The sequence below is a fragment of the Chionomys nivalis genome, chromosome 25, assembly GCF_950005125.1.
Source record: "Chionomys nivalis chromosome 25, mChiNiv1.1, whole genome shotgun sequence".
In the NCBI taxonomy this organism is placed as follows: domain Eukaryota; kingdom Metazoa; phylum Chordata; class Mammalia; order Rodentia; family Cricetidae; genus Chionomys; species Chionomys nivalis.
The window spans coordinates 19,456,609-19,477,987 of NC_080110.1; the positions used below are offsets into that span (position 1 = coordinate 19,456,609).

The window sequence follows — 21,379 nt, forward strand, 5'->3', positions numbered from 1 at the left end:
AGAGCACAGTCCATGGTTGAGAGGGAAACCAAGACAGTAACCTGGTTTTAGGAACTGAAGCAAAGCCCTTGGAGGAATGCTGTTACTGGCTTGCTCGGCTACATCTTTTTATATGTCCTACACCTCAGAACGGTACTGCTTATAGTGGACTGCTCTCGTGGCCCTCCTACATCAATACCTGCAGGGCGTTCAGAGGGAAGTGCTTTCTCAGTTGAAATTCTCTTCCCAGGTTTGCTTAGGTCTGTATCAAGCTGAAAAAAAAAAATCTATGACAGTATGTGAATTAATTATTTAAAAGTATTTAAACTTACCAAATTTTCATGGATAATTTTGTGAGCATATCTATAGAATAACTTTCTAGAATGAAATTGCACTGACCAAAAGCCATAGGCATTTTAAGTTTTGATAGTAGCCCGGAGCACACATTTAGGAATATTATTGTGCATTGTGCTACAGCTGTTGTTTAGTCAGTTTTATAGCCTGTTGGTTAGAGACACAGGTAGTAGAACTAGACTTGTGAGTTATAAACCCAGACTTGCTTGTTATCAGCTATTAAAATATGATATGATAGTAGTTCTTAAATATTGGGTTGCTATGGAGATAATTTAGTTACTGCATGTGAAGCACTTAGAACAGTTTCTAGCATATTCAGAAGTGGAATAGAAAGGTTGGTGTTTATTTGGGAGGTAGATTCAATGAAGTGTGAACTCCAAGCACTTGACCTCCTTAAAGGTTTTGTTTAGTTTTGTTCCCATTTTCTTTGTTTGCTTAGAGCACTACACTTGGGCTCTTTGTTTCTCTTCAGGGTAATGCTTCTGATTGTGATTCTTTTTGTAGTTGTTTTTATCTGTATGGATATTGTGGGATACATATATGTCTGCACCATGTGTGTGTCTGGTGGCCAAGGAGGCCCAGAGAGGGCATAGGATTTATACCCTGGAATGACAGCCAGTTGTGAGCCACCATGTAGTCTCCAGGTCTTGGAACATGGATTACCTGAAAGAGCAGTCAATACTCTTAACCACTGAGCCGTCTCTCCAGCCACTGTCGTTCTTTGTTGTTTCCATTTTGGAAATTCTCAGTCTTTCCTGTGACATAAACTTCTCTTACTATGTTTTAAATATGCTGTTTGGGCCTTACCATCTGTTCCTCTAGATCAGCTACCATGGGCAGCAATGCTTATAAATCTACTGAGACTCTCTGTTGTAGAATAGATTTATGTAGCACGAATAATAAAAACCCAGAGACAGATAGTGGGGTTCAAGCTGAAGATAAGAAAATCAAAGCAACCAAGTCACTAGAGCGCTCTTACCTCTACCAAGATTCAGACAAAGGGGCAACCCCGCAGTGCTCTCCACCAACCTCAGACCCTACACTCCACACTCCACTGTGCTCCTGTCTCTCCCCTTTATGTGCCTCTCTCCACCCAGCCGTGCCTCTCCTGTCTCCACCTCCCTAGTGCTGGGATTAAAGGCCTGTGATCACACGTTTGTGTGAGCTGTTTCTCTTTTAGGTAGATTCAGTCTTACTCAGGGTGGCCTTGAACTAACAGAGATCCACCTGCCTCTTGCAGCCCTGGGATTAAAGGTATGTGCCACCACACCCTCTGGTCTGTGTGGCTGACTAGTAGGGCTGCTTTGCCCTCTGATCTTCAGACAAGTTTTAGTTATTAAAACACAAATAATATGCCACTGTAGATTTAAGTACTCCTTAAGATAGAAATTCTGGGACCTTATGAGAGGTTTTGTTTCCCTCACCTATGCCCCCAAATCTCGGTTAATACTTTAGTCCATACAATTTATAATATCTCTTTTTATTTTATATTTTATTGCATATATAAAATAAAAATATATTTAAAATATATTTATATATTTTACTTTATATTTCTTCCTATTGGACTATAAACTATGTGAGTGCAGAAATCTAGTCTGTGTTCTTCACCATTGCATTCCTAGCAGCCAACACTGTGGATACTCAATAATTGTTGAATTGGTGGAGAAACCATGTTCTCTATGACTATCTGACTTGCTGAACCTTGAAGAAGCAACTAAATGATAAAAACTATGATATATTTGTTTTTGGAAATCCATAAGAACTGTAATGTCCTCACTAGAAGACACTTTGGCCAAACAACACAGTGACTTAAAGATGTTTTGTCAACTAATAATTTGATATGCGTTCTGACTTATTTTCATTTGTCAGATCAAGGGCAAGAATTGCATCTTGATGCGTAATTTTGGGCTGTGCTAAGAATTGACTTAGGACTTAATGAATACTAGGCTGTATTCCCAGCCCTCTGTCTCAGAGGCTTTCATAGCTTACCCAGCCTGGTCTAGAATATACTCTGTATCCCACATTGGCCTTGAACTTCGGGTCCTCTTGCCTCAGTCACACTGTATTCATATTCTTCTCTAACCTGTTTTTTCTTTTCAATTGCTTGAGTAAAATTGCAGATACTTTTATCTCCTCCCTTCAACTAATGCTGTTTTCTCATTGGTAAATTGATTTGCTAAACTCTTATGTCTGAGTTTGTAATCATGATTGCTAAACTCAGGCTTTGCTTTTCTTTTTTCATAATTAAAAATTTATATCTCGAAGACAGAAGTAAGTGATTTCTAGTCCCTTGTCAAGTAAATCATTGAAATAACATTTTTAGGTACTATGTAATGTATAGACAGGTTTTGTTTTTTAGGAACCATAGTTGAGAATAAAGACTGTAAATTATGAATCTGTAATAAGATAGCATGTCTCATATATAACTAAGTATGATTTTATGTGAGGTTAGTGTTTTGATTCCCGTCTCATGTTTATTATGTACTTATGGATTATCCACTGTGCAAAGGAAATCAAGGAGACTGTGCCCTCTAGTGCTTGATAGATTGTACAGAGTGGGCAATTAGTAAAAATTATTAATGAGAGAATGATGCTAGAATTTGAATCATTTCATAGTTCTAAGAATTTTAAGCTTCAGAAGAAGTGTTCTCTTTCTAAGTCCCTAAATGATAGTGTAGCCTCTAAAATTTTAGGTTTAACTTCTGCTTTCTAGATCTTTATCCACAAAGGGAAAATCTGTAAGTAGACTTGAACATGTCTTAATCTTTGGATATCTGTTTCCAGTTTTGAGGTGTTCTTATTCAAATACTTAGTATTGAGTGAGTGTTTAAGCAGTGTTTAAACTTTCTCCATAGAAATTTAATTATTTGCAAAATTTTTGTCATGTTTATTACTTTTTAATAGTCTATTTGCCATCTCTAGTTCATAAATAATAAATATATAGTGTCTTTTTTACTGTCAAAGGAAAGACACTATCAATATAATAGCACAGGTGTAAGCTGTTTCCGTTTCTGAAGCAAGGGGTTCCTTCTGGATTAATAACTATGTTGAATTTGTCTTGGACTGCTCTGATCATTTTATCATTTGGATGGATCCTTTTTGAAGGGGGGGGCGCTTTGTGTACTGCTTACATGGTGGGGCAGTAGAAAGCTTAAACCTGCAGTGTGGAAGTGCTCCTTGCTTTCATAATTAGGTAGAGTAGATGGCCTCTGTAGATTCTCACGCTTAGTTATGGGCAGTTCTTAGTGCAAGACCATGGTGCTTGTTACTTTGTGTAAGAATACTGCTTGGAGTCCTTATTAGCTAACTCACACTTATAATTCCTCTTTTGAAATGTCTTGCTGCACTTTAAAATGGAATGAAACCATGATTTGGACACTGACATTTCAGTTCCTCTTCAGGCAGACTGACATGTCAACATGTGTGTCACGTGAGGGTATGGACTGTTTCCTAGTGTAGCCACAGATTGTTGTTTCTGTCACTAGAGTTTTGTTTCTTGTAAGAGTCATACAGAGTTTATGTTTTTATGTTGTCCTTTACATGCCAATAACCGGTACTAATGATTAGGCATAAGCATTTTAATTATTGCTGGCAATTAAATTTTCACACTAAATTGCTATAATTACGTGCATATGCAACTGCTGTTTTCCATTGCTCTGCTTTTTGCATCTTATCTAATTTGCATGACTAAGCTTATGGAAGGCTGTTTGCGGAAGGCTTGGGATCCTCAAGATACTCTTAGTGCATCATCTAAAACTTCGTTATCCATTTGTAGGTGGAACTCTTACCACAGTGTAGTAAAGGAAATATTTCAAAGTTTTTCTCCATTTAACATTCTTTTAAAATTTAAAGAGGGGAAAATGTTTACTCTTAGAATAAAAATATTAAAAATGAAAAAAGTTAAGTGGGAAGGATTTAGCACTTGAGTGTGTAGTTATAGAAAAACAGTAGCCTAGTCATTTGATGGGTACTGCTCTGTGTTGTTAATTCATGGGCCTCTCATCGTAAACTTTTGAGTTGCTAGATACTGTTTTTACCGTCATCTTTCCAGAAGCTCTGTCTCGGCAGGTGAGCAGTCATCCCAAGGAGATGACTCCCAGACAGTCTGCCTCTAGAGTGTGCGTTTAACAAAAACAGTTTGGGAAGGACTAGAACGGTATTAGAACTTATTTTAAGTACTATTGTTTCTGTAGTTGTGATTTTGCCTAATTAAACTATATAGATGCTGAATACATTGGTTTTGACCTATTTTAGAAATACAGTTTAATGTTATCAAAGCTAAACAGGTTCAATACAAAATTTGTCTTTGGGCTCTGCCTTGAAGTTTTTGGGGTTTTTTGGTAGCCCCTTTATGCATACTTCAATTTTTTTATGCATACATGTGAGACAATAAAAACAGAACTCTTACATACTTGAACCAGTTTGTTGAGTAACTTTGCAGCTCAAATTAATGTGCTGTCTGGACCTAAAATTAAAGGATGAAGACGTCTCCCACAGCCATTTACTGTTGATAATTGGCCTGGATGTGCATTCAGTAAAAACTTAAGCCATGTCTGTTAAGATTTTAGAAATATATTTGATTCATTGTTTCTTACCTTGTATGGCTCAATAACTGACCAAATTTAGTCAAGTATTTTAAGTCTGCAAATCACATGTCTCTTAATGTGCTGCATGTGTTAGCTTCTGATTCTTCTAGCAACAGCATTTTTTATACCTTGCCAGTGTATGTGTTGCTTATAAATGAACAGTTTGAACAATTTACACCTTGAATTTGAGATGTAGATAGAATACAAGTTTGTGATAGTGTTAGCATTATTAATTCATATTAAAACATTACAACTTATGAACTAAGCAGATTTAGCATAATTATTTTACATATTTGTGCTATTTTTGCATTATATTAAGTTAAAATTACACATATTTAAAATGCAGAGCTTCATTCATTATAAAATAGATATTTCCTATATGCTATTTTTTCAAGTAGCCTTCATCAAATGAAGAAACTTGAAAAATATATCTTTTTTCCCCCTAAACATTTTCATAAGAAGGCAACTAAGACTATTCTGGATCTTATTCTTCTTTATCTTTACCATGTTCTACTTCACGTTGTTTGTTATATACAAGGCTTTGTTACCCAGTTATTTTTACTTTAAACTCAGATATATATCTCTTGTAGGAAAATGAGATTCTCTTTCAAATGGCTAATCTAACTGTATAGAAGTTTATTAAGATGTATAGACTTTGGGGTGGGTTAATTTTGGTGTGTGATGGGTTTTCATTTTGAAGTTTTTCATGTTTATTTAAAATATATTTTCCTTTGCTAATTTGCTATAGATGTCTTTATTCTAAGCAGAGTATGCTGATCATAATTTACTTCTGTTGATGGACTTTTCTGTTCTGCCAGCCTGCTTCCAAATAACCACACAGAGACTTATTATTAATTATAAATGCTCAGCCAATAATTTAGGCTTGTTACTAACTAGCTCTTATAACTTAAATTAACCCATTCCTATTCATCTATGTGCTGCCCCAAGGCTCTGTTACCTCATCTAATGTACTGCCCATCATGTTTGCTCTGCACCTCATGGCTTCTCCTTGAGACTTCTGAGACTCCGCCCTTCTTCCCTGCGTTTTCTCTGCACCAAAACTCCTGCCTAGTCATCGGCCAGTCAGCTCTAATAACCAATGAAAGTAATATGTATTCACAGTGAACAAAAGGGTTATTCCATAGCGAACTTCTTATTTATGATTTTACAATCACTTTCCTTCATTTTTTTCAACAATTTCAGGTCCCATTATTTTGTTTGTTTTAAGATGCAATTATGTCATTTCACTCCTCAGATCTTATTATTTTAAGAAATTACCTCAGTGTAGGTAATTTCCTAGTTTATATGTATTGCCAAAACTGAAAGTTTGCAAGTTAGATACATATTCAGATTTCTAAGCTCATTTATTCAGAATTAATAAAATCACCATATTTCCCCCTCTGTCTACACTTTGAAACTCTAGTTTTCATTCCCATAAGTGGCTTTCCCTTGCCCTTTATTCTTAATTTTCATTAAACCTTATAGTTTCTCAAAGTTTCAACATAAGCCCTTAATCCCAGGAGGCAGAGGCAGGTGGGCCTCTGACTTTAGGCCGTCCTGTTCTATGTAGGAAGTTTCAGGCTAGCCAGCACTACAAAGTGTGGCTTTTTTTTTTTTCTTAAGTCACTTAAATTTTCTTCCTATAGTTCCCCCTTGTTATTTGCTGCTGCTGCCCATGCCTAGGATGAAGATCGCCATTCCTCTCCATATGCTTCTGGTGATGATTTTGAGATCCTGATGGGATCATGAAATTCCTCTGCTTTAAAACTGTGTGCATTTTCAAATGTCATCTTGGATCCCACCTTGATTTCTTGTTTCTCACTGCTGTTACTCTGAGCCACTATTACTGCAGGAGCATGGTATATCCTTTTCTAAAACGTCTCCTGTGTGATTGACTTTTCTTTGAAACCGTAATTACATTTGCATTATAAACATTCGTTGAGCAATCTTATATTTTGTATTGATGATAATTAGAATACTGTCTTGGAGTCTATGAGAATTAGCAAAGGTTGAAAAGTGAAGAGAACTCAGTGAGTTTTTTTGTTTTTTGTTTTTTGTTTTTTTTTTTTTTTAGGAAAATGATTATTATGCTTAGAAATATCTCCAGTAAGTTAACATGAAGTATCATTTTCTTTTAAATAACATTCTGTAAAGTACTTCCTAACACAGTCAAGTTTTATATCACTTCTTTGTTTTGATATTACATAGCTATGGTCGTCAAATCCCTTATAACTATTTTACCTTTAACCACTGCCCACAAAAGGCCACAAGTTTAAATTAATAATAACTGCTACTTATTAATTTATGATCAGAATATGTTCCAAGTACTTTGGACCCTTCCATGACTTATAAATTGTTGAAGAGGAGTCGCAGATGTATATGAATTTTAACATGTTAGAGAATTTTAGTGGTGTGTAAATGTCAGCTTCTTCCTTGGACTGGAAATACTAAGATACTAATGCCACAAATGATGGGGTGTGTGTGAGGGTGTGTGGGTGTGGGTGGTGTCCAGTGTTTTCTCTGTTGCTCTTATAAGGACAGGTGTAACGACGTAAATTAATGTAGACAGATTATAAAAATATATACAGCTTTAATGGGGAAATAGACTTACAAGACCACAGGTTCCCGCGGAGAACAGGAAAGCAGAAAAAGGGGCTGCTGGGATCATGCCCCGCAGATTTATCAGTAAACATTAGCCCGAGGCGAACACGCCCCCTAATGGGTGGGGCTTATCCCTACAGACAGGATCTTGGTGACCTCAAGCTCATCACTTTAACCCCCCTGGGATCTTGTTGGCTCCCTCTGCCTAGCACTGGGATTCAGGTGCATATCTGTGCCTAGCTTTTCATGAGGCCTGGGGACCCAGACCCGGATTTTCATGCTTGTGCTGCAAACACTTCACCAGCTGAGCCATTTCCTCTGCCCCTCATGATTTTCTTCTTCAGAGAAATGCTACTAGCAGCGTTTGTCTTGCTTCTGGAGAAAGTACATGTATTGTGGAATCAGAGACAACTCTGTTAGTGTCCAAACTGTCACTTGTGCTACTTCTTCAAACTTGTAAATCCTTGTAGGCCTTTAAAGTCTGCACTCATGTGTCCTTTCACATGCCAAATACCATACAAAGTATTAGGTTATCAAAAACTTTCTTTTTATTAAACCTTTGTGTTAGCAGTAAGATAAATTGGTGGTGAGCAATTAAGCAAAAATATGTAACACGTTGTAGAATACGTGACGTGGAGAAAATGGTAGGGCAGGAGTTTGTGGACTTTATATGGAGACCAGAAAAGACCTTATCAAAAAGGTGACATTTGCTGGTGCCTGGAGCTCATCGTTAGTGCTTGCCTAGAATGTATGAGACCTTGGGGTCTGTTCCCAATACCACTGTCCCATTCCCACTCACTACCCCCAAAAATCTGTGAAACTAATTTGTTGTGATTGCTTAGGAATGAAGAGATTGCTGAACAGTTAGAGATTTTTGCTGCTCTGGCAAAAACTAGAGTTTTCCAGCACCCCTTTTAGTCATCTCACGACAGCTTCTAACTCCAGCTCCAAGGGATCCAACACCTTTTCTGGGCTCTGCCAAGTGTACACTCACACACACATTAATTAGCTAATTAATTGAAAGTAGACATTTAGACAAAGACTCTCGTTATATCTGACATCAGTCATCCCCAAACTGCTTTCACTTATATTGAAATGGTCTTTGCAAGGCTCTTTTGTAGGGATAACCGAGCATAGACTAACACACACACACACACACACACACACACACACACACACCCTACTGACAGGGGGCTCATCCTCTCTACTGTACTTTACTATGTGGTTTGTTTGCCCTGTTCTGTGTGGTCTCCTTTGAAGAGAAAGACTTTTGTAACAGCTCATTGGCTCAAAAGTGAGTGCCTTTGTATTATTTATCTTTGGCTATGCAACACTGGTAGCTGTTGTTGGAATCCTTGACCACCCAAAAGCAGATGGTGTGCTGTCACTGACTGTCAGCCTCCTCTTTGGGGCCTTAGTGAACTTGAGGGTGTGACAGCGTCTCAAGAATTCAGAAACATTTGAGTTTGTTTTCCCAGCTGCATGAAGGGCCTTGTCTTATATTCTGGGAATGCGATTCTGCAGCTCTGGAAAAACTATCTTTTAATCATAGGTACAATTTTGCTGATGGTTGCAAACTTGGACTTCGTATGCTGAGTTGACTCCATAATAGTCAACATCTCAACTTGGATTGATGAGCTAAAAATTTCTCTATACTTCTGCTAACTGCGTCCTAGTTAAGCAATCTGACATTTTATTTAAACAGCACAGCAACAAAATGACTTTTAATTTGGGGGGGGGGTGCACTGTTAAAATTACAACCCATTAGACGTGGTGAGTTTCTAACCTAAGAGCTTAGTGATACCCTCAATGTAGTTTTGATTTTTGTATAATTATGTTCTCTACTTTCTGTAGCAACAGATAAAATGTTAGATACCAGCACTGGGGACCCTGACACCCATGATTTTGCTCAGAACACTGGGGGGGGGGGGATCTCATGCTGAAATACAGCATGTATATGCTTTTGCTGGTTATTTTGAATACAAACCAACTATGAAATTATGTTAAATAAAATGTCAACAAAAATGAAGTTTACTGTAGATAGCACAGAAAAGAGGAGCTGTGTATTTTATCTTTCAGTTTCAGATCAGTTTTGCCATTCAGATCTTTTTGTTGTTTTCTTTTTAGAAGATAGTTTCTTTTCCTATATAAGCAGATACTTTGGTTGAGAGCTGGTTAGGTATTTGTTTGTTTGTGTTTATGCTTTTTTAGGATACGATCTCCCTTTGTAGCATTGATTGGCTTTATTCATGGTGCTCTTATCTCTCCATTCTCCAGTGAGGGATTCTGGGATTGGGTTTCCTGGACTGAAGTTTCAGGCAGTTGTAAGCCACCATGTGTTGGTATCGATAACTGAGCCTGGCTCTCAATGAGAACAACAGGAGCCCTCTTAACCTCCGTGCCACCTCTCCGGTCCCCTCTCCAGGTTTTCTTATTTATGCTTAAGTTTTGAAGATTCGATGAGTTCTTATAGATTACATTAATATTTACAGAGTCATGTGTTAGAAATGAGGATTTAAAATATCAAATAAAATTACAATAACTTAGAAATAAATTTTTCTGATCTATGAGATAGCTAAACAAGTAAAGTGCTTTTCCTACAAGACTTATGGTCTGAGGTCTGTCTGGTGCCCACATAGAGGTGGAAGGAAAGAACTGACTGCACACAATTATTCTCTTACCTCCACACACATGCGTGTGTGCACACCCTTTCTCATGCTACATAAAGAATATTTTAAAATCAAAACTTTTCATTTCAAAACTTGAATTTCACATTGGTGATGTATTAGTTGCATGTCTAGTATTGGTGTTAATTTCTGTTCTTGAAATGATAGACTGATTTTGTTCATTTTTAAGAAATCAATTTTCCAGAAATCAAATTCACCATATACTCATTGTGGCTTGTCATTAGGGAAAAGTAATGCCCATTAGAAAAGTAGCAAGTTGTAACAAGCCGCTCCTATAAACGCTTCTAAAGACACCTGTCATGTCCAGAAAAGGGCTTTAATGTATACTTCCTGCTTTATGCCGTAGCGTATTAGACGAACACTACCCAGGAGTTGAGATCTGATACAGTTTACATCTTTATTACTACTGCTTTTGCTTTTCAAGTGTTACTTGTCACAAAGTCACGGGGAAATAATTTTTTGATGTTATTTTGAAAATAATTTGGTAATTTCATAAAAGGGTCTTGGATCCTTTCCATTCCCTAATCTCCTAATAGACCACCTTTTGGAAATCTCCGCTATAGTCAGTAAAGGTGTTATTACTTAGTTATAATACGTTGCTTGCTAAGTATATCTGTTTTTTGTTTTGTTGAGGCAGGCCCTTGCTATGGAACTCACTGTGTAAATCAGGCTGGCCTCAAATTGTTGGCATTCACTTGCCTCCATCTTCCTGATGCTAAGACTGCAGATGTGTGCCTACATGTGTGGCTTGATTTGTTTTGTTGCATTTTAGTGGGTTGGGTTGGCATAAAGAGTTGTCGCCTGCCATACTATTATGTGGATTTAAGGGAGGACTCGCGGAATCTAGTGTCATTGTACTGTTTGATGGCTGTACAGTCATGATTGTTACAGATTAATTTACAGAGGATAGATTTAAAGATGCATAAAGCAGAAGTTTTATTCTGTTGACTTGTTTTTCAGACTGTTGATTCAGTTTTTTTCTAGTCATGCTTTCTATTTTGTTTTCAGGCTTGCATTGATGACAATGTTGATATGGTGAAGTTTCTGGTAGAAAATGGAGCAAATATCAATCAACCTGACAATGAAGGCTGGATACCACTCCATGCAGCCGCTTCCTGTGGATATCTTGATATTGCAGAGTAAGCCAGTTCTGTGTTTTAGTGTTATACTAATATGAAAAACATTTTATAAAAATCCTTGTGAACGTTTAATCCTGCTACCTTAATTCCTAAAAATTCTTTTCAGGAAAGAAAGCTAACAATTCTTGTGCATCCAAATACTAAGTTTCTTACTGCTGGGGCCTTTTGCATTTTGTATTAAAATCAATAATGCATACATTGTCCATTTGTTTTCTTTTGGGTGTAGCTATAGTCTGACTGAATGATGCAGGGTTAGTAGTTAGCAGTCTTGTCTACTGTGTAATCATGAAATCGTCAGAAAGGAACCGTTCTTAACTGAGTTCCGTTGCTAAACGGAGAATGATGCATAATTCTCCAGTTAACCTCATTAGCTTTTCTTAAGATCATTTTCTGGAAGTACATCTTGTAGTGAGAGTCACTGTATTCTCAACTGCCTTTTATGTATGAGTACTTTGTTCAGACATTTAGTATGTGAATATAGATATATTACAGTGTTTCTGTTAAATTAGTTTTTATTACTATGCATACCATTGTATAATCTACTTTCTTATATCAGATTTTAACAAGTACTAAATACTGAATATGTTAAGCACAGTAAAATGAACAAGAACTACTAAAGTAGAGCACTTTTGAAATACTTTCATAAAGTTATGTGAAAGAGTTAAAAAGGGGGGAACCAACTACTGTTTGCAGACCATAGTTGGCAGCAAGAAGGGACTATTGTAATTAACTTTTAGTAAACCTTCATTGTGAATCTCACTGTGGTTTTTATTTTCTGCATGTATATGAAAATTGGATATATATGTTTTAAGGGGAGACAATATAGTGTAATAAAAAATGACCTGGCCTAGAAACAGGAAGATTTTTATTCCTTCAGCTTTATTTTATGTTTGCCACTAATCTGTTAGAGGTTTGTTTCTTCTTTCTGAGGCCTGAACTGTTTGCTATACACTAAAGAAGTCTTGGTAGATATGTGTGAGGTGTTTGTGAGTACAGATGTACATGCACATGTGTGTGTATGTGTTTGGAGGACAGGGGGCAGCTCTGGTATTGTTATCAGATGCTTTCTAATGTAGTTTTGAAGCAGGGTATCTCACTGGTGTGGAACTAGGTGAGTAGATGAAGCTGGCTGACCCCTAAGGTGCAGAGATCTATCCAGTTCCACACCTCCACACCCCTAGCGCTGGGATTAAACTCACAGGTCAGCACAGTCTCTCTCTCTCTCTCTCTCTCTCTCTCTCTCTCTATATATATATATATATATATATATATATATATATATATATATATATATATATAATTTCTTTGCATAGATTCTGTTGAGTCATAAACCTACTGAGTCAGTTGTCATGCCTTCAGTTATATGTAACAGAATTTAGGACATTTGTCCTATACAATGGTATGTGGGTTTTCAAGAATGGCTTCATTCATTCATTCATTCATTCATTCATTCAGATTTATTAAACTATTTAATATTATCGTCAAGGACTTGGACCATTTCAGGATTTTCTTCTGAATGTCCTACTTACAGATTTTAGACTTAGCCATGTTTCCTCTTGTTCACAAGATTATTACTACAGTTGGAGAATTGTGGCTTTATACATACATTCACATCTAAGAACTTAATTAAAAATGGGTCGATAATTTGGCTATTGTAAATAGTACTACAGTAAGCATTGATGTGCCTTTGTCTCTTTGATATATCAGTGTCTTAGGGTTTCTGTTGTGATAAAACATCATGAGCAAAAGCAGCTTGGAAAGGAAAGGGATTATTTCAGTTTACAGCTCTCAGGTCACATCCGTGCTTGAAGAACTTCAGGGCAGGAACTGTAGGCGGGAACCTGGAAACAGGAACCAAAACAGGCCTTAGAGGAATACTGCTTACAGGTTTGCTCACTCATGGCTTGTTCAGCCTGCTTTCTTATACAACCCAGGACCACCTTCCTAGGAGTGGTACCATGTGATCCACAGTGAGCTGAACCCTCTCCAATCAATCACTGATTAAGAAAGTGTTCCACACTGGGACTGGAGAGATGGCTCAGAGGTTAAGAGCACTGACTGCTCTTCCAAAGGTCCTGAGTTCAATTCCCAGCAACCACATGGTAGCTCACAACCATCTGTAATGAGGTCTGGTGCCCTCTTCTAGCTTGCAGGCATACACACAGACAGAACATTGTATTCATAATAAATAAATAAAATATTTTAAAAAAAAGAAAGAAAGAAAGTGTTCCACAGGGTTGCCTGCAGGCCAATCTGATGAAGGCATTTTCTCAACTAACGTTCCCTCTTCCTAGATGACCCTAGCTTGTGTCAAGTTGACATAAAACTAGCCGCACCATTGGCTTAGAATCCTTGGTGCAAATGCCCGGAAGTTGGTGGCATAGTAAGGTTATATATGAGATACACTTTTAGACCTATTTTGAGAAAGTTCACTTCTGACTTCCATAGTGGCTGCACTAGTTTAACTTCTGAGCAGGCTTCTCTGTTGCCATGTCCTTACCATCATTTGGTGGTCTTTTTTAATGACCACCTTTACAACTGGAATGAGACAGAATCTCAATGTAGTTTTGATTTGCATTTCTTTGATGGTGCATTTCTTGTAGTGAAAATGAACATCTTTAAATGTTTTCTGTCATTTGTGTTTTATCTTTTAAGAATGTTCTTCTCATGTCATTATGCCATTTATTGAGTTGTTTGATTTCTTTTTTAGTTTTTTAAGTTCTTGTGTGTTCTTGATATTAATTTATGTAAAAAATACAAGCTATAAATTTTTTTCTCTCACTTTATGCTGTCTCTTCACTTGAATATTCCCTTTACTAAACAGAAGCTTTCTAGTTTGATGAAATTTCCCTTGTTAGTTGTTGGCATCATTTCCTGTGAGACTGGAGTCTTATTCAGAAAGTCTTTCCTGCTCCCATTTAGGTGTTACCCCTGCTATTTTCATTTTAACAGTTCAGAGGATTAGATCTTTGATCCTGTGCAGTTGATCTTTATACAGGGAAGAGATAGGGATCCGGTTTCATTCTTTTGTGTGTGGCTATGCAGTTTTACTATCATCACTGTCTGTTGAAGAGGCTATTTCAGTGTATATTTTTTAACATGTTTTCCAAAGTCAGGTGCCTACATGTGTTTACATTTGGCTTGACTCTAATACTCCACTGATCTCCGTGTCTGTTTCGTGCTGGTACCTTGCTCTGCCATGGCTCTGTGATAAAATTTGCAACAGATTATGCTGATAGCTCCAGCACTGTGCTTTTGTTCAGCAGTGCTTTGACTATCAAGGTCTTTTGTGCTTCTTTGTGAATAAGATGGTTTAACCTTGGGGTTTTGATGAGTTGTGTAGAATCTGTAGATTGTTTTTGGTAGTATATATACATTTTTCTAGTCTATGGGTATGGCAAATCTTTCCATTTTCTGGTGTCTTTCAGTTTCCTTCGTGACTTTTGTACAGTTTTCATTGTAGAATCTTTTCCCTTCCTTTGTTAGGTTTAGTGTGATATAGTTCATGGTATTACCGAGATGTTTGTGGGTTTTATTTAATTTTTTTTGAGGCAGTTATGGAAGTTTTTCCCCTTTCTTTCCAAAATGTTTATTATTGGCATATAGTAAAACTGTTGGTTTTTATGTTGACTTTTATATTCTACTGTTCTACTGATGCTTTGATCACCTCTAAGAGTTTTCTGGTGGGGACTTTAGGGCCTCTTTATTTTTAGAACCAAGTCATCTACAGGTTAGAAGGCTTTGATGTCTTCATTTTCTACTTATACTCCAATCATTTTTTCTCCTTGGTTTACTGTTCTTTTCTGTGTTGATTTTAACGTACTAGTTACTTTTCAAGTTAAGCATCTTTTGAAGCTCATACGTTTATATTGATGTACTTCAGCCTATGACAGTTGCCTTTACTTGGTTAACAAATTATACTGTCATTCTTGAAGAAGCCCTACTCTTTTGTAATGTGTTCCAAGAGTGTACATTGCTACTGGATTGGTAATTTCTTCGTTCATAATCCAGTAGAGGTGTTATTCTTTAGTCCTTTCTTCATGACCAGACATTATAGGATCAAAATAACACAACATTGCTAATCAGCTTTGTCATGTATTGCACATACATTCACCCGAGTGTCCAATACTAGTGACAGTGTTTTGTTTTTGGTATTTTCTTTCTGTCTTTAGGGTATTTGACTTGTGAATTCGTTGTATGATTTTGTTTTGTGTTTGGGGTAGATTTTATTATATCACTTGTGCTGGCCTGGTACTTGACATGTAGCTTAGGCTGGCCTCAAACTAATGAATCTCCACCCTCAGCCGAGGATTATAGGCATGCACCCTTTATCCAGCTGGAATAATTCTTTGTTCTCAGTGATGCTACCAAGTTGACAGTACCATGTTGTTCATTGGTTGAGTTTAGCTTTAGATTCTTTTCCATTTAATTTTTTTTAGGTAAAATACCACTTAATTTTTTCAGTAAAATTAAGTGGTAAAATAATCATGTAATTCCTCCTATACCCTATAAATAGTCATTTATAAAATTTTTTCTACTAATATCCTAATTGGATTTTTAAATCTAAGTATTAGTGAAAATAAGTAAGCCTCCCTTTATAGATAAGTGACAAAATAGCAAAAATATTCCTCCAATCTATATTTTAAAAATGACATGCTGTTCTGGGGGCCACTCATATTAGGGTATAGAGATAGGCGTGTGTTTGTTTCGTGTATATGCCTGTGTATGTCACAGTTTTACCTGTCCTTCTTAATTAACCAGTGCACATTGTAGTTAAATAATTATACCTCTAGTCTTGGCAGATGTCTTTTTTTTAATTCTTGGGAAATATAGGGATTCCTATATTTTAAAAAATATTTTGAGTGATTTAATTAATGTTTTAGTTGCTGAAACAGTTCTTTGTATTTTACTTTGATTGCTATATTCCCCTTTTAAACTTCTACTATAAATGCTTAAGGAATGCTTTTATCTTGAGTAGCCATATGTTGTAGGAGGCTGTTTGTTGGTTCCCGCCTGCTCAGCCCCGAAACTGTATTAATAAAATCACTGCTTGGCTTATTAGCTCTAGCTTCTTATTGGCTAACTCTTACCTATTAATTTAACCCATTTCTATTAATCTGTGTATTGCCACATGGCTGTGGCTTACTGGCTAAAGTTCCCTTGTCTGTCTCTGGCGGGGGGGGCTACATGATTTCTCTCTGACTCCCCCTTTCTTTCTCCCAGCATTCAGTTTAGTTTTCCCCATCTACCTAAGTTCTACCCTGCTAGAGGTCCAAAGCAGTTGCTTTATTTATTAATGGTAATCACAGCATACAGAAGGAAATCCCACATCAGCCATAAAATTTTCTAATATAAAAAAATTAATCCTGTATTAGGTTAGCCATATATAATCTCATAGAATATAGCCTGATTAATTGGTACTCTAATGTATCTTCTTTTATAGAGCAGTATTAAAGATTTTATATCTCAAAAGGCTTGTAGCATTAAATAGCATTTTCCATGGTCTTATTTATAGTGCATGGAAAAAGGCTTCATATCTTTGTCACTTGGTCATTAAGGACTTGGCTATTTAAGGATATAACTTTAAGATGTTGGTGGTGGTTTAGTTATGGTTTGGTCTTTCCTCTTTATAACTTTGATCCATAAGCTCTACCAAAATCCACAAAACTTTTGTTGACTCACCAGCAAAATATGTCCACTGTCTTAACTACTTTTTACCATCTCCTTTATTTTCTCTGATACTGGGTACTGTTGCTTTACACTGGGTTGTTATAGTTCCTGCACCAAACTGTCTCTTCTCTCCACCTGTTTTCCTTGGTGTAGCTGACAGGATGCTGTTATACTACCTCAAGCTGGGGAACATCACAGACTTACTCAGAGCCTCCAGTGCATTTATACTGTGTTCAGGGTAGAAAGACAGTGACCTCCAAGAGTCTGATTTGTCTGCCATTCACCACTCTGAATTTCTGACTCTATCTTTGGCCATTTTCTAGATTCTTCTATAACTATTATGCTCTCCTTGCTGAGCCTTTAGACTAGCTAGACATCTTCCTTTATGGTCTTAGTCCCTCTGTCTAAAATTCAGTATTGGTATTTTTTTTTTAATTTTTAGTTTTAGTTTTTAAAAATTACACGATATAATTTGATCATGTTCTTTTCCTCCAACTCCTCCTAGATCCTACCCACCTGGAGTGATTTGAATAGGCATGGCCCCCATAGACTCGTGTGTTTGAGTGATTATGGCCTTGTTGGAGGAAGTCACTGTAGAGCCAGGCTTTGAGGTCATATATGCTCAAACTACACTCAGGGTGGTGCTCTCCTTCTGCCACCTGCGGCTCAAGATGTAGAACTCTTAGCTCCAGCTCTGTCTCCAGTACCACGTCTGCCTGCATGCTGCCATATATTGTACAAGTTCTAATTGGTATTAGTAATAAAAACTCAGAGCCAGATATTGGAACAAATGCTGAAAGATCAGAGAGACAAAAGAGCAAGCCACAGCCAGCTCTTACCTTGCTAACTCCTCAGCCGAAAAAGATCCAACCTCATGTCTCTTTCTAGCTTATAGTCCTCTTTCCGCTGAGCCATATCACTTCCTGTCTGTCTCTACAGACCTCCAGACCTCTATGATTAACTAGTGGCTAGCTCCACCCTCTGATCTTCAGGCAAACTTTATGTATTAGAGCAACAGCTAATAAGAAAAAAAAAAATGCCAAAGAATAAAGTTAATAAAGGTAACATTCAGGTATTTTTATGTTTGTGTTGTCCAACATCCCCTTGGCATGGGACATGCTCAGACCTATATAGGTACAAGCAAGATGGAGTCTCAGCCCGGAGGGGAAGTGGTCATGGGGTCCCACTCCTAACCAAGAAGCTATTTGCACTTGATTCCTGCCAGCAAAAGGAAAATCAGTTTTCACCCATAAACAATCATTTGCTTGTATATCAACCACATTTCAGATTAGACCCCATGCTCAGTTAGATTGCTAATTTTTCAAAAATTGGTTATGTCTTCTTAGCCACTAAGGTACTATTTACATTATGTAATTTATTTGAATAGTCCCATATAGATGAAACATGCTAAAAGTGAAATTTTGCTGTAATAACATGAATACTTGAGAAAGACTCAAAGGCAAGTCCTACTGTTACATAAGCAGATGTTGGCGAGACAACTGAAAGATTGGAAGAAAAAACTAGATTATGCATAGAGATTGCTTTGCTTGTAATTTGAAATATCTGCTTTGAATGCATAGCTAAAGCATTACAGATGTGGCTTGCCATACACTTACAGATATTAGAGACATCCAAATGCTTGGTCTTCAATATAGGATGAGTAAATTATTATAATTTATCTTTTTGGTGTTGAAGGAAATATGTTTTATATTTGTTGTATTTTTTGATCCACCGGGGCTTGGGGGAGGGGTTAACAATGCAAATGCTCATCTTGATACAGGGGCTTCTTTAGACTAGTATTTTCATGCAGACACTAGATTGTGGAGAGAATATCAGGTACAGCATGCAGAGACTTCTCTGCCATGCTGAGTTTGTCTTTTGGTGGGGTACATATGTAGTCTATTCTGTTAGGTCAACTGTCTTTGACAGACCAGGGAGACAAGGAACAAGGAAACTAGAGCAGTGGCAGCGAGATTCGCAGTGGTAATAAGGAAAAAACATGACTCATTGACCTAAGGCATTAAAGCAGGCAGGAAAAGTAAAAGGTAGTTGCAGTGGTAGCAATAACAGCTGACATTTGCCCGGTGTTTACTATGTGCCTTTTCACTGTTCTCAGTCCTTAACATAATCTCAGCTCTTTAAAGTCACATGAAAATGTATTTTGCTATCCTATAGCTGCCTTGTGTATAATCCCAAACTCCTGAAACCCCAGGGAATGTGATTCACAGGTTTGGTGTAGTTCTAGAGTGAAATAGAACATGATCACAAATGGTGCAGTCTTTACATAATTATAAATTTCCTTTTTATAGACATATGAGTTTGATTATAGAATGCTGCCTCAAATTGGTGAATATGTAAATTCTGTATTATTTTCCTGAAATATGAAATTTAGATTCTGATGAAGAATGATATATTAATAAGTCTTAATAAATGAAGAAAACAAGTCAAAGAAAAATCACATGTAGGAAATGACAGAGCTAGTATTTGAGTCAAGATAGTCTAGCTTTTCAAATTTGCATTTTCAGCCCAAACAAGATTATGCCTCTTTTCTTGCCTTAATAATTGGGAGGATTATATGGTTAAGTTTATTTAAGTTTAGGAAGTTCATTTTGGTTACTCTCCTTTGGGGTACCAGTGGGAAAGGTTCAGTAGCAACCAAAATACAATTTTATAATATACATCATGGATTTCTTCAAGTCTAAGATTCTGTCCTTCTAATTCAATGTATTCTTTGCCAGTTAAAACATAACATTTTTTAATGCAAGTTTATTTTTAGCTCAAAGGATTTTTTTCTTCGTAGTGCTGTTATCTGTGCCAACAAATGTTACAGTTTGGCTTAATGCTGCATGGGCTTGTTCTTTGGCTTCCTTTTGCTTTGTTAGGAGCAGTGTTTGAGTATGCACACAAAAACCTTAGGAAATGGCGGGTGGTCACTGTTGTTATTGTTGGAACTAACCAAAGATGTTAGCAAGTTAATGAATGTCAACCAGATATGAGAGTTGAGTGCTGAGCTCAGATTCTTCAGAACATAAAGAGAGTGCTTGTCTGGGCCAGCCAACTTTTGAGTTATAGATTAAAATTGATGCTGTGAGATTGTTTAATTTTGTATGTCCTTATAAAATATTTAGTTATAAATGATAATTCTAGAATACTACATGGTTTCATCAAGTATATGCTGAATGCATGAATACACACTTCCTAGACTGAGCTTTTTCAGCAGTTGCCGAACTTGGCTTTTTTTCATTTCTCGGGCATCTGTCATTCTTGTGTGCTTTTGGATTGTTTGGCTTTGATGGGTGTTTCTTTGAAATTGTGCTTCATAAAACTCACCCTTTGACCATGGCAGTTGCTCTGAGGTGTGTATTTCGTTTTCAGTCTGTATATCCTTTGAGTGACTTCTAACACCGCAATAGACGCATTCTGAATGTAGTCTCTGAGGTTTGCCTGCCAGATTGACTTACATACTGTCTTGACACAGAGCAGTTTCGCACATCTTTTCTGTTTGGAATATTTAAGAAAATATTCTTTTTTAGTTTTCTGTTACATATGTTAAAGCTATATGCCTCAATTCAAGTATAATCTCTCTTTATAGAAGTTCCATGAATAAGTTTCAAATATTAAGGTTTAGACTGGTATGTTAATGTTTTGTTTGAAAGCTGAACATACTACAGAAAACTTATATAACTAAAGGATCTTTCCCAGTCTGCACCCAAAGCAGCGGATACAGATCTTTCCTAAATGTACCGCTTAGGCGTAGTCTCCAGTAACTGTGTGGCACATAGTCTTTCTCTACTTTCTGTTTCTGTGTCTCGTGTGTGTGTGTGTGTGTGTGTGTGTGTGTTTGTGTGTCGCATGTGCTGGAGATGTAGCGTCTGATCAGTCTTTTCAGTTACTCTAAGAAAACATCTTCAGTCCCCGAGACACAATTCTTTCTGTCCCTTTTACTAGAATACATTGTCCCTCTAGTGTGTGTGTGTGCTTTATTTTGTTGAAATGAAATTACACATTCAACAGATAATCTTTTCTTGATTTCCAATCAGTTTTATTACCACATTCCTAATCTAAAATCCAAAATACTCTTTGAAAAAAACCACAAAAACAAAACCGGCACAGATGCAAAGTTCACACCTAACCTCATATTCCAGCCAAGTCAAAGCACAGTTATACTAAAAGTATAAAATTGATGTTGGCTATATGTTGTGTTTAGTCTTAAGGTCATTGTTGTGATACTTTATTAAGTATATGTAATTATTCAAAAAATAACCCCAAATATGTAATTCAGAACACTTTAAGTCCCAAGCATTTTGGATAAGGAATATTCATCTTATCTTTAAATAGCACTTCATTCTGAGACTTAACAGTT

General features: G+C 36.8%; 1 protein-coding gene across 8 annotated transcripts in view; it reads left to right on the forward strand.

Moving 5' to 3' along the window:
• Positions 1 to 21,379, forward strand: part of Ppp1r12a (protein phosphatase 1 regulatory subunit 12A) — a 115,671-nt gene that overhangs the window by 28,127 nt on the left and 66,165 nt on the right. For all 8 annotated transcript variants that reach the window (XM_057757507.1, XM_057757513.1, XM_057757511.1 and 5 more), the window contains exon 2: positions 11,216 to 11,346. In XM_057757507.1, the coding sequence (XP_057613490.1) occupies positions 11,216 to 11,346 (131 nt within the window). The remainder of the gene's footprint in view (positions 1 to 11,215; positions 11,347 to 21,379) is intronic.